Here is a 12,496-nt window from a genome sequence, read left to right as displayed (position 1 = left end):
TATGCACACTCATTCCGGGGTGTTAGTAACTTGTCAGCTGAGGCTGCTGAGGTGCCCTGGAAAGTGCGGGAAGAGGCACTTGGCAGTGACCAGTGACAGGCTCCTGGGCTTACTTCACACCCTGGCCCAGGCCAACTCCATCCTGATGGAGAAGGACGTTAAAGGTGAGTGCCAGCAGAGAGGGGGTCTCTCAGAGGAGGGGAAGCCAGCAGGGACTGGAGGCCCTGGAGAGCCTCCCTGGGACACCCAGGCCTTGCCTGTGAGGACGATGGCGGTGGAGGCAATGAGGCGATGAAAGTCCACAGCAGCGTCGAAGGGCACGTAGCGGTTGAGGAAGGTTTCTCGCAGGAAGGTGATGAGGTTGCGGCACATGGTGAGCAGGATGTAGGAGAACATGAAGGAGATGCTGGCTGCCGTGCCCCGCGACAGGATGATTCCCACGCGGGTGGTGTCCGTGATGCCCGTGTGGTGTGCGGCAAAGGCGTAGTCTGTGGAGGGGGCCCAGGCAGGCAAGCGAGGGGCAGTGCAGAGGAGAGAGAGCTGGTTAGGGAGGTCATCAGCAGTAGGCCCTGGCTGGCTGCCACTCACAACAGGCCTCCCCTTCACAGTCTTCACTCAAACAGGCTCCACTCACCCCACCCAGGGCTGGCACTTACCGCAGGCCTCGCCCCGGGGCTGTCGGTCACTCACAGTAGGCCCCACCCCCAGGGTGATTACTCATTGCAAGCCTAGGGAAAGGGCTTGTGGTAAGTGAAGTCACTCACAGTAGGCCCTCTCCAGGAAAAGCCCCCCAGCGATGGTGTAGAACACGGCCACGCAGCCGATGTGGCGCCGGTAGTTCTCAATGAAGCGCTTGAACTGTTGCACCGTCTGGTGGAGACGGCTGCGTTGGAACTTCTCTCGGTGCGCCTCAGTGAACAGCAAGGGCTGGAATGACGTTACCCTGGGAGACAGGAAGCCTTAGCCCTTGGCACCTACCACTGGACCCAGCTAGTGGGGCCCCGCTTCATGGAGGGGAGCCGCCCAGAAGCGAGGGAAGCCGAGTGACCCTTGTGGAAGTAGGATTTAGACCTCACCGTATCAGGCTATATCACACTGCAGAAGCAAGCTGGCAGTGGAGGGATGGCCCGGAGTGGTCATTTCTTCCCAGGGGATGCACTCCATCTACCTGTGTTCGTTCACACTCAGTCTCTCTCCTTCCAGTCTGTCGCTCCCACCTCCCACCCGGCACCCATATTCAGCCTTTACTAGAGACTCAAAGGACACCTCTTCCATGAAGGCATCTCTGACCTCCCTGGCAGAGGTGAGTGCTTCCTTGAGTTCCAAAGGCCCTCGCTCTTCCCACTATTCGAACAGTCATCGGTGGGACACTGAAATGATCAGTGTAGCAGACTATCTCCTTAGATTGTGATGTTCTTGGGCAAGGACTATTCACCCTGCCTCTACCCACGATGTTTAGCACAGTGCCTGGTACCAAGAAAAGGATGTTTGTAAGCTGAAGGAATGGATGCCCTGCCTGGGCTTAAGGGGAAGAGCAGACGTACTTCTTGCCAAACCTCCGCCGAATCTCCTGGGGAGGGTCTGTGTCCGTGGGGCACTGCAGTCTCTGAGGTGTCAACTCCGTCTCTATGTCGCTGTGGGAACAGTGGGCACTCACTCTGGGAGAGGGACTAAGACAAGAATGGTAAGAGATAGGATGCTGGCCATCTCAACCACTCATTCCTCTGCTGTCCTGGTCTGCCTCCAAACCCATTCTGCTGAGGAAGGATCAGAGCTGTCAGCAAGGGGACAGCAGGATTCCATAGACACCTACAGACAGAATGAGCCAGATCTTGGGGGTCCTCACTAAGGCTATTGCATATGCCTTTACCCTTCACAAGGGCATCTGGGCCAGGCGGTAACTGAGAGCGGAAATTCAGCAGGCTTTCTGCTTACTCTGGCACAGGGCTGTGTCTGCCTAGAGAAAGGGGTGCCTTTTTCTAATTTGTTTGAAGGTGCTGCATGGGCTAGCAGTGGCCCTGATCCCAACCATTCAGGAGAGAGAAATGGCAACTCCCCAACTCCCCCTCTGACATTCCCAGATGGGGGCTCACCAGATCATCTCTTGGCTGATGTAGGAGGCTCGCCGGCAGAGGTCCTTGATGACTTCAGGCACCTCCACCCCTGCAAAGCAGAGCCGGGCTAGGGAGCAGCTCAGGGTCCACAGCCCAGGAAGGCCCGGCTCAAATGCACAGCACTCCTACCATCCCATGTTCAGACACAGTAGACAGTCCCAGACCGATGGAGGCCCTGCCTTTGGGTGCCCCAACCTCAGCCCTTGTCCCCAGTGGGAGCTGGACCCAGCCATAGGTGGGCAGGGAGAAGGCCTGAAAGAAAGTTGGCCAGGCAGCCTTCCCTAAAGTGTGTCTCTCATCAGTCCCACTTCTGGGACTATGGGGTAGAGTTCAGGAACTGTATATAACCTGCCTTCTGAGCCTGCTCTGCCATAAATATTCGGCTTAAGATCCTCCAGCTTAAAACCTCCAAGAGTTACATGTAGAATCTAGGTGGTAGGTATACAGGAGATCATGCTGCAGTTGTTTTACTTTTCTGTGTTTGAAAATGTTCATAATAAAATATGCAGGAGAAAAACTCTCCCAGGAGTCACCCCATTGTTCCTGTCTAGGCTGAGCATTGAAGGCAGGGCAGGACTAAGCTGCAAAGCCAAATTCTTACAGGAGGCCTGGGAATCTCTGGGTTTCTTCCAAGTGCTGAACCAAGCCTGAGGATGACCCTGGTCTATAGTTGAGGTCAAAAGAAAGTAAGCTGAACTATATTAAAATTAAATCAGAATGTTTAAAACAAAGTATTAATGTCTGTACTCTCAAATGTTCCACAAACAGCAAATGTGGTGAAATGGTAACAAATGTGGTGAAATGGTAACAAATGTGGTGAAATGGTAACAAATGTGGTGAAATGGTAACAAATAGGTGAAAAGTGAAGGAATATCTCTTTTTTTGAGACAGAATCTCTGTTGCCCAGGTTGGAGTGCAATGGCACAATCTTGGCTCACTGCAACCTCTGCCTCCTGGTTCAAGCGATTCTTGTGCCTCAGCCACTGAAGTACTTAGGACTACAGGCGTGTGCCACCACACCTGGATAATTTTGTATTTTTTTTTATAGAGATGGGGTTTCATCATGTTGGCCAGGCTGGTCTTTAACTCCTGACCTCAAGTGATCCTCCCGCTTTGGCCTTCCAAAGTGCTGGGATTACAGGCGTAAGCTATTGCACCTGGCCCTTTTTTCCTTTTCTTTAGTTTTAAAATCTTTCAAAAAAAAAAAAAAAAAAAAAAAATCTGGAGTCAACAACAATTAAAAGAAAACAATACTCAGTGCTAATCTTCCTCAATCCCCAAGCCTGGTCTTCCCCTCCATCCCAGGTGTTGGATGTCCCTGGGACTCTGTGGTGTGGGCTCCCTTCCATGTACCTTCCTTGCCCCTGCCCTTAGGCTCAGGTGCCTGCTGCCCTGGCTGCCTGGGAAAGGTAAAAAGCTGCAGAATCAGGAGTGCTGGCTTCCCTCTCTTCCAGCTCTCCTTACTCCCAGGGGGAAGCCCTGACTAGAGGCTCATCTGTGTCTTGTCTAACTTGCCCCTCTTCCCTGTGGAGGCTGCTCAGCCTACCCCTTCTCATAATTCTGGGAGGGGTTTGGTTTGGTCTCAACATGCCCCAGTGAGAGTTCTAAGATGAGAAGATACCATAACAGCTCAGAGCAGGCCACAGACAGACCCTCCTGCCTGCTGCTTGCCCCTTCCTCACTCTAACTCTAGCCCCCACCCACTTGAATCAGACATAGGTGGGGCAGGAAGTAGGGGGAAGGACAGCAGAACTGGGTCTTCATGTACTCAGCAAACATTTACTGAGCACTCAGCCAGAAGATATGGTGGCAAAAAAACCCCCAAGAGATGCCACCCCACCCCCACAACCAGACACCCCAGCTGAAGGGAGTATGGCCTGGGTAGGGCTGTAACAGGGAGACAGTCTCCCCCTACCTTGGGCACCAGGCACAGGGCGCTTTGGCAGGGAGCCAGTGGAAGAAGAGTTCTAACCACCATTCCCTACCCTATCCTGACCCTGCCCACCCCACCAGCAGAGCTGCATTATGACTTTCACTGGCCCTAGGCACTTTTACCTTTGTGGGCCCTTTCCTCCATAATAAAAAATAAACATATTTTCAAATTATATTGTATAATTATGTTGATATAAAGAAAACTACAATCCAGATTGGATCCATTATTATATATCACTACATTCATTTTTTTCCCTTCTGATTTTAATGGAAGTTAAAACATTTCTGTGCACTCCTAAAAGTATGTTGGCATTGTGCCTACTATGCCTAACCAATGAGTCAGCGCTGCCTACCAGGCTGCCCCACCTTTGACACAGAGCTGCGTGAAGCGGAGCTCGCTGTTGTGGTCCCGCAGCATGAAGTGAAAATCCTCCCATGTCAGCTCCTCCTTGTCCTGGAACCCCGACTCCCGGAACATGGACTCCACCACCTCAGCCAGCTGGGCCTTGGACAGGCAGTTGTTGGAGATCTCGATGAAGGATCTGGGGTTGGGGGAGAGGAACCATCAGCCTCTGACTGGGGCCTGCGATCCAGACACAGGACATAATGACTCCATCGCACCAAGCTGTCTGTGCCCCCATGGAGGGGCCCCGACTGGCCACATCCCAAACCCCCTGCTAGTTGGAACAGCCTCTGGTTACATGGGTAAGGAGGAGGCCTCTGCCTTCCTTGCCCTTTCTGCTCTCTCCTTCAGGTCCCACCTCTTTGCCCTGGCATCCCTGCCCTGGCCCATTCTCCTGGCTGTCCCAGAGAACCAACCTCAGCATCCTGATGAACTCATCCTTGGAAATGAGGCCATTCTCATCAAAGTCGTACATGCGGAACATAAGGCGAGACTTTTCCTCAGGAGAGCCTGGGAGAGGGAGGACTTCATAAGGAGAGCCCCTGCCTGCCTGCCTGAACCCCCAGGCTGGCCAGAAGGGGTCTCACACCAGTGTGATGACCCACTGCTGGACACAGCAAGGGTCACTCTGCTTCCTGACCTCTGCCTGGGCACTCCTGGGCATCTGCCATGGCTGGAGACCTGGTCCCAGGGCTTTCCCACCTCCAACAGATCCAGTCCCTGTCCAGCCTCTCCTATGGTTCCCTCCTCCCTCACCTTTCATGAAGACCACCAGGATGTCCAGGAACTCTCGGAAGGACAGGTAGCCATTGCCGTCCTTATCAGCCAGAGAGAACATCGACTCCACAAACATGTCCTGGGGCTTGAGGCCCAGGGACTCGGCAAACTCGGCCCTGCTCAGCTCGCAGGTCAGGGCCTCCTGCACCTTCTGGGAGGAGTCCAGGGGTAGGGTCCCTGCGTCGGCCTGGTTGATGTCCAGCACCTGCACTTGGGCAGTAGCAGAGGGAGGGAGAGGAGACAAGGCTCCCTTGACTTGAAGTTCAGCTGAGCCCTGTAGGAGCCACCTTTTGAGGTGTCTGCCCAGGACCCCCTCTGCTAGGCGGCACTATGATGGTGCCTGAAGCCATGTTTGTTCTGCAGAACCCTGACTCTCTGCCTTAGCTGACTGGACAGGGAGCTCACTTGGAATTAAGAAGTATGAGGTCTGTCTTGACCTGAGCACAAGAAAGCTCAGAAAGTGTGGATCACTCTCTTCCTCCAAGTGCTCAGTCACTTAGAGACCAAGTAAGGCAGAGGCAGCCTAGGAGAGGAGTGGCCTCATTGGCTGACAGCTTTCCTTTTTTAGCCTCCCTTTGGAATTCCTGAGACATCTCTGTATTCTCAGAGTCAACTGACCCTTTGTCAGTGCTAGCTTATTGGGGTTTCTCTTATTTATATGTAAAAAAGTTTTAACTAAGACAAGGCGTCTGCTGGGTTGAGGAAAAGGTGGGCTTGGAAAAGGGGAATTCTCACTGTGGCCATCCCCAGCCCACCCAGAGGCTGTCCCAGCATGAGAGAACAGACAGTGAGGAAGCAGGCAGGCCACGGGCCATAGTACCTGTCTTTCCTGCCTGTCAAGTGAGGTGCCTACTCCAAGTCTGGTGATGGTTTCATGAGGTAAACCTTATAGCTTCAAACAAGGTGCTGTAGTGGAAAGAGCCTAGGGCTGAAGGCAAGAGACCTGGGTTCATGTCCCTGTCTCTGTCACCTGCTTGCTGCATGACCTCAGGCAAGTGTCTTTGGTTGCCTGGGATTCATTTCCTCATCTGCCCTACTTATCTCACAGGTTTATTGTGAGAATCAACGAAAGTGGTTGTGTTGAACGCGGTGGCTCAAGCCTGTAATCCCAGCACTTTGGGAGGCCGAGACGGGCGGATCACAAGGTCAGGAGATCGAGACCATCCTGGCTAACATGGTGAAACCCCGTCTCTACTAAAAAATACAAAAAACTAGCCAGGCGAGGTGGCGGGCGCCTGTAGTCCCAGCTACTCGGGAGGCTGAGGCAGGAGAATGGCGTAAACCCAGGAGGCGGAGCTTGCAGTGAGCTGAGATCCGGCCACTGCATTCTAGCCTGGGCGACAGAGCGAGACTCCGTCTCAAAAAAAAAAAAAAAAAAAAAAGTTCTGAAAGTTGAAATCACTGCAGATATGAGACACTGACAGCCACCCCCAGGATATATCAGCACCCTTCATGTCTCAGCACAGGGAGTTCCCATAACCCCAGTGGATCCTGAATGAGTGAAGACACCCAGTCCTGCCTGGGCTCTGACAAGAAGTCACCCAGCTGAGGGTCCCTCTGTTCTTGTACATATTCAAGTTCAACTTGTTTGTCCTCAAATGACTTTAAATCATGTTCCTGGTACAGAGTAAATGTCTGTTCAATGGATGCTTCTTTCATGAATCCTCTCCCCAGCCACATGATCCTGTTCTTTCTCCTCAAACATTAATTTTTTTGCTCTTCCATGGAGACCTCTGTTCAGTCCCTCCTGTTCCTTTCCTCTGAGCCAAAACTTCTCCAACTTTAAGTCCTTGCCAAATATAACCTCCATCATGACCTCACAGCATGCTGAAGGCTCACTGTCTTCTCTGAGCTCCTGGATCGCTGATTTCCTGAATCACTTTTGTAACCTTCATTCTTTGCCGGTTATCTTCCTTTCTGTGCATGTTCTGTCTTCCCAATGGGATGATAAGCTTCTTCAGCGGGAGAACCATGCTGTATTTATCTTTTTGTTTTTTTAATTGAGATGGAGTCTCACTCTGTTGCCCAGGCTGGAGTGCAGTGGCGTGATCTCGGCTCACTGCAAACTCTGCCTCCCAGGTTCAAGTGATTCTCCTGCCTTAGCCTTCCAAGTAGCTGGGATTACAGGCACCCACCACCACACCTGGCTAATTTTTGTATTTTTAGTAGAGATGGGGTTTTGCCATGTTGGCCAGGCTGGTCTCAGACCCCTGACCTCAAGTGATCCACCTGCCTTGCCTCCCAAATTGCTAGGATTACAGGTGTGAGCCACCGCACCTGACCATATTTATCTTTATCTACCATGTTTCTCCATTCCACTACCCTGCTCCCAGGCTGCCTTTATTTTTGTGCCAGCTGTGGACTCAAGTCTCTGAATTTTTGTCTTGTTTCTCTATATCCTCCCAATCTCTCTCAGAAGCCTGCAAGGTGGACATCAATGCCCCATGGAGGGCTCTGGCAGCTGCACTCCCCCAAGGAGGGGTGAACAATATCCCTCATGGTGCCCACACTGCCCTGGGTCTCTGCAGCCTTTGGGGCAGGCTGAGATAAGCGAGGATGGAAAGTCTGGGCAGCCCTGAGGAGAGCGATAAGCAACAAATGCAGAGAAGCCCATTCCTGGGCATCCCCCTCCTGCAGCCTCGTAGCTGGAGGTGGGGTTCGGATGGGGGCGGGGCAACTCCTTATGATAAAGTCTGGTGATTCATCCAAAATTGCCATAGACTTGATTATTAGCTGAGAACTCTGGGCTCTGACTTCCCCTGGACTCACCTCATGGCCTCACACAGGTAAGGACGCCACCACAGCATAAGGATTGAGCTGATCCCATGTACACACCTGGGAGAAAAGGTGCCTGAAAAAGGTCTCCAGGAGGTGGCTCCGCTGCTCCCGCGTCACAGCTGCTCTCCTCAGCTCCTGCTCCCGCAGCTCCCACTCCTGGATGCTCAACCCGCTCTCCTTCAGAGTTCCCCGGAAGTTTTCCACCAGCGCCTGCCGCTCTTCCTCCGAGTTAAACAGCAGCACCTAGCGGGGCAGCCCAAGCAAAAGCAACCATTTGCCAAGGCCTCTTGAGGTCAGGCACTTTATGTGGATTATGTCAGAGGGGCCACTGGAGTGACCTTGCAAAACAGATATTGTACCTCCTTTTACAGAAGAGGAAAGGGGCTCAGTAGGGTTAAGTGACTTGCTCATAGGTGCAGAGTTTGCATTTAAAGGCACGTGTACAAGGACATTCTTCCCTCTATTCCATACTGGAGAAGGGAGAGGAGGGCAGGGAGGCCAGAGGATGGAGGGGATCATGGGCCAGGCCTCTGATTTAGCTCTCCTCCAAAATCTCTAAAAATTCACTACATCCTGAGATAAGAGGACAGGGAAGAGGGCTTTGCTTCTTCCAAGGACACCCAGCTGGGACCTGACAGGTTGTCCTTAGAAAAGGAGGAGGCAGACTGTGGTTGCAAGAGTTAGGAGGAAACCACGGAGATTATGTCACCCAGCAGGCCTGGAGCAGGATAAATGTGTCCAAGTTTATCTCTCTATCAGGTACTCCACCTGGGAACAAGAAGCCAGACTCCTGCACAGTAACTACCACTTCCTGCCTCCTGGCCCTGTGCTCCTTCCTTCCCCTCCACCTGGCTGCCTCCCTGGCATTGGCTGTGGACAAGGAGCCAGGTGCCAGCTGAGCAGTACCAGGTCATACTCCTTGGGGATCTTGAGCAGCAGAGTGCGGCGTCCACGATTACTGGACAGGATGAGGTTGACCTGCTGTGAAGGCTGCAGCTGGATGGTGCGGAGCATGGTGAGCCTGCCGTCTACCACACGGATCTGCCCAGGCTGCAGGTGCACGAGCACGGGCCGGCAGGGCTCCTTGCGGCCTTGCCATTCCAAAGCTGGGGGGAGAGAGACAGGGCTTCGTCAGTTGGGATCCGCCAGAGGTACATTGGGAGGAAGAGGGCCAGCTCAGGGCTGAAATTAGATCGAGGCCTCCACAGTTCATTGTCCCCTTCTGGGGTACTGAGGGTCATTCCCTCCCTGAAAGCCTGGCTGTGCCTGTAGCCACATGAAAAGAATAGTAACTATCATTTCCTGAATGTTTTCTAAGTGTTCAATACTATACTAAGTGCTTTGCATGAACTATTTCATTTCATTATAAACCTGTGAGGAAGGTGCTATTATTATTCCTATCTTATGGATAAGAAAAAAAAAAGGTTTAGAGAGATTAAAAAATCTGCCTAAGGCCCATAGTGGTGGTGGAACCAAGATTCCAATTCCAGTCTGACTCTGGACCTTCATTAATCACTTCTCTGTTGCCTGAAGTTCCAGTGTGAGATGCCACAAATCAGCAGGTCCCAGGGAATCGTAAGTCATAGTAACCCTGTAAGATCTAGGCAGGGTTCAATGACTCCTGCACGTGAGGAACTCCGAAGGCTGCAGGACTCCAGGTCCAACTTCTGCTTAATGCCACTGTGGCCTTGCCTACAGTCCTAGAAAAGGGAGGCCTTTTCCTGAGGCTGCTAGGGTAGAGGTGGGTAGCTGAAGTGCTGAGCCATGTCCTCCCTACCACCACCCTGGCCAGCCCTAGGCCTACCTTCCATGCCTCCCACGAGTTTCTCAGACACGATGCTCTGGCGGTCCTGGCCCTGGAGCCTCTTGAAATTTCTCATCCGGAGCCGGGCAACAATCCAGGCGCTGAGCAGGCTCACTGGGAGGGCAGAGGCAGTAGGACGCTCAGAGAGAGGTGTGGCTCGGGGGGTGGAAGCGGCTCCTTTCTCAGCTCCTTTCCTGGCAGTACCACCTATTGCCCCTATCCCCTAGGTCAGCTTGCTCAATTGTTTCAAATTGTGAAGGTCCCTGGGGGAAGCTGCTCTGCATCCCATGGGGAGCTTTGGGTAGCATCTAAGATGCCCACCCTGCCTCCTCAGATTCTACCACTCATGTCCCTTCCTAGCCAGAGACTAAGTCCAGAGTCCTTGTGTCAGAGACTAGACTCACCCCACCAGGCTGCTAGTTGACCCACACACAGCCTTGCCAAAGACTAAGCCCCAAGCCTCACTCCAGTGACTAGATCTGCCCCAGCCTTCCCTTCCTCCCTCCCTCCCTCCCTTCCTTCCTCCCTGCCTTCCTGCCTTCCTGCCTTCCTTCCTCCCTCCCTTCTTCCTTCCCTCCCTCCATCCCTCCCTCCCTTCCTCTCTCTCTCTTTCCCTTCCTTCCTTCCCTCCCTCCTTTCCTCCTTTCCCCCCTTCCTCCCTTCCTCCTTTTCTTTTCTTTTTTCTTTTCTTTTCTGTTCTGTTCTTTTCTTTTCTTCACAGAGTTTCCCTCTTGTTGCCCAGGCTGGACTGCAATGGTGCGATCTCAGCTCACTGCAACTGCAATGGTGTGATCTCAGCTCACTGCAACCTCTGCCTCCTGGATTCACTTGATTCTCCTGCCTCAGCCTCCCGAGTAGCTGGGATTACAGGCATGCGCCACCGTGCCCAGCTAATTTTGTATTTTTAATAGAGACAAGGTTTCTGCATGTTGATCACGGCTGGTCTCGTACTCCCAACCTCAGGCGATCCGCCTGCCTTGGCCTCTGAAAGTGCTGGGATTACAGGCGTGAGCCACTGCGCCGGGCCTTAGCCCTTGTTCTTAAACAGGGATTTGCCTCTGACAGTCCTCTAGGCCCAGGCCTGCAAAAAGCTGTGGATTACAGATTCCCCCTGGCTCCTGACCAATGCTGGGCCCTGCGGGAAGTCCTAGGAAAACAGGGAGGCAATTCTCCCTGGAGCTGACTTCTCTGCAGGTCAGACACTTCTCTTGTCCCTTCCTCCTCTAGTGTTTCATTCTCCTACCCAGAGGGACCATGTTCTGCGTGGTTTGTTGTCATTAGTGGAACCACCCAAACTGTATCCACTAGCTTGCATCTCTCACCCCACTCCAGTCTGTCCATCATTTTACCCAAAGGGAAGCAGCAGAGGGTCCCGATGGTGACCCCGAAGCCAAATCCACTGCCCTCAAAATAGTCACGAACAATGGAGGGAGCACAGGCTGGCAGGCCTTCAGTGCTGAGCTGTCTTGGCTGCGGACAGGGGTCTCCTGGGAAGGCAGAGGAAGTCAGAGTCCTGGGTGCTGGGCCACAGGTGCTGGCACAGGATCACTGAGGAGGTTAGGGTGGCAGAAAGGGGGTGGGGGCACTCTGGGTAGCTGAGGGGAAGGGGCTTCCTTGGGTAACAAGTGGGGTAAAAAATGAATCCCAACCTCCATCTCTCCCTCACACACACAAGTGTATGTACACACACAGACACACACACACACACACTCTTCCCTCACTGCGGTAGGGTTGGGATATCCTCACCGCACAGAGCCCTCCTAATATTATACCCAGCCCCAGCCCCAGCCCCAGCTCAGCCGAATGTGAACCTCCTCACCAGCTCTCTCTGAGTCTCGGTTCTGCCCTCATTCAGTACTTCCCTACACAGCTGCAAGTGGCGGCCCTGGCACCTGGAGTTCCCAAGGGCAGAACCACAGCTCACCCCCCTCTTGGAGCACAGAGGTTGACGTTCAGCCACATTGAGCCAAGCCCAGAGCTGAAGAGGGACGAGGCTCCAGACCCACCACTCCTCCAGTCACCCCTTGGCCACTCACCTTTATGCCAGACAAAGACACTGGGCTGCAGAGCACTGGGGTCAACGTTCATAACAGCCACCAGTACGTCCTGCAGGGTGGTATTTCGGATTTCTTCAATCTCCTTCTTGGAGAACAGCCTAAGTTGGAGAAAGTAGAAGTCACTGGGATGGGAAGGGAATGCAGGCCTCCAGCAACCCCAGACCCAAGGAGCCAGGTGAGAAAAGAGACCCAGAGGTGTTGGGAAGGGGGTGGAGGGCTGGCTTGGAATCAAGGGCACATGGGGGCTGTCTAAGGCCAGGGAGAGGGTCTGGGGCCCAGGCTGAGGTAGAGCCTACCTTACCCTAGCAGGCCTTACCCATTCCTGGTGTTCTCAAACCAGTAGCGGTCACCATCCCGCAGCCGCACAAATTGGTCAAGAACGATGGTGCTGAACAGGGGTCCAGGGTCCCGGTGGCTCTCCAGGAGTCCCCCAGGGAGCAGCTCTAGCCAGGACAAGTCCTGGTTGTACAGGTCAGCTGTGGCCTCCAGTACCTGGAACCAAGGGGCAGGAGTAACAGCAAGGACACGGTACCCACCCTCAGGCAAAGAGGTGGTTTGCAGGGATTAGCCCCAGGGATGATAATAATAAATGTCAGTAACAGCAACTCACTCCTATATAGTGCTTATTATG

At 53.2% G+C, this 12,496-nt stretch overlaps 1 protein-coding gene across 3 annotated transcripts in view; it reads right to left on the bottom strand.

Annotated features, from left to right (window-relative positions):
* Positions 1 to 12,496, bottom strand: part of DUOX1 (dual oxidase 1) — a 36,572-nt gene that overhangs the window by 13,441 nt on the left and 10,635 nt on the right. For 2 of the 3 annotated variants that reach the window (XM_010352946.2, XM_030931030.1), the window contains 13 exons: positions 12,182 to 12,357; positions 11,845 to 11,963; positions 11,158 to 11,295; positions 9,809 to 9,922; positions 8,911 to 9,110; positions 8,062 to 8,247; positions 5,206 to 5,431; positions 4,866 to 4,959; positions 4,413 to 4,588; positions 2,094 to 2,163; positions 1,545 to 1,670; positions 765 to 943; positions 258 to 488 (listed from right to left, as the gene is read on the bottom strand). In XM_010352946.2, the coding sequence (XP_010351248.2) occupies positions 258 to 488; positions 765 to 943; positions 1,545 to 1,670; positions 2,094 to 2,163; positions 4,413 to 4,588; positions 4,866 to 4,959; positions 5,206 to 5,431; positions 8,062 to 8,247; positions 8,911 to 9,110; positions 9,809 to 9,922; positions 11,158 to 11,295; positions 11,845 to 11,963; positions 12,182 to 12,357 (2,035 nt within the window). The remainder of the gene's footprint in view (positions 1 to 257; positions 489 to 764; positions 944 to 1,544; positions 1,671 to 2,093; positions 2,164 to 4,412; positions 4,589 to 4,865; positions 4,960 to 5,205; positions 5,432 to 8,061; positions 8,248 to 8,910; positions 9,111 to 9,808; positions 9,923 to 11,157; positions 11,296 to 11,844; positions 11,964 to 12,181; positions 12,358 to 12,496) is intronic. The other variant, XM_030931032.1, reaches the window with a different exon arrangement.

Source organism: Rhinopithecus roxellana, chromosome 5 (assembly GCF_007565055.1).
Source record: "Rhinopithecus roxellana isolate Shanxi Qingling chromosome 5, ASM756505v1, whole genome shotgun sequence".
NCBI lineage: Eukaryota > Metazoa > Chordata > Mammalia > Primates > Cercopithecidae > Rhinopithecus > Rhinopithecus roxellana.
The sequence above is the reverse complement of the archived record's forward strand: the minus strand, read 5'-3'. Positions and strand labels throughout refer to the sequence as shown.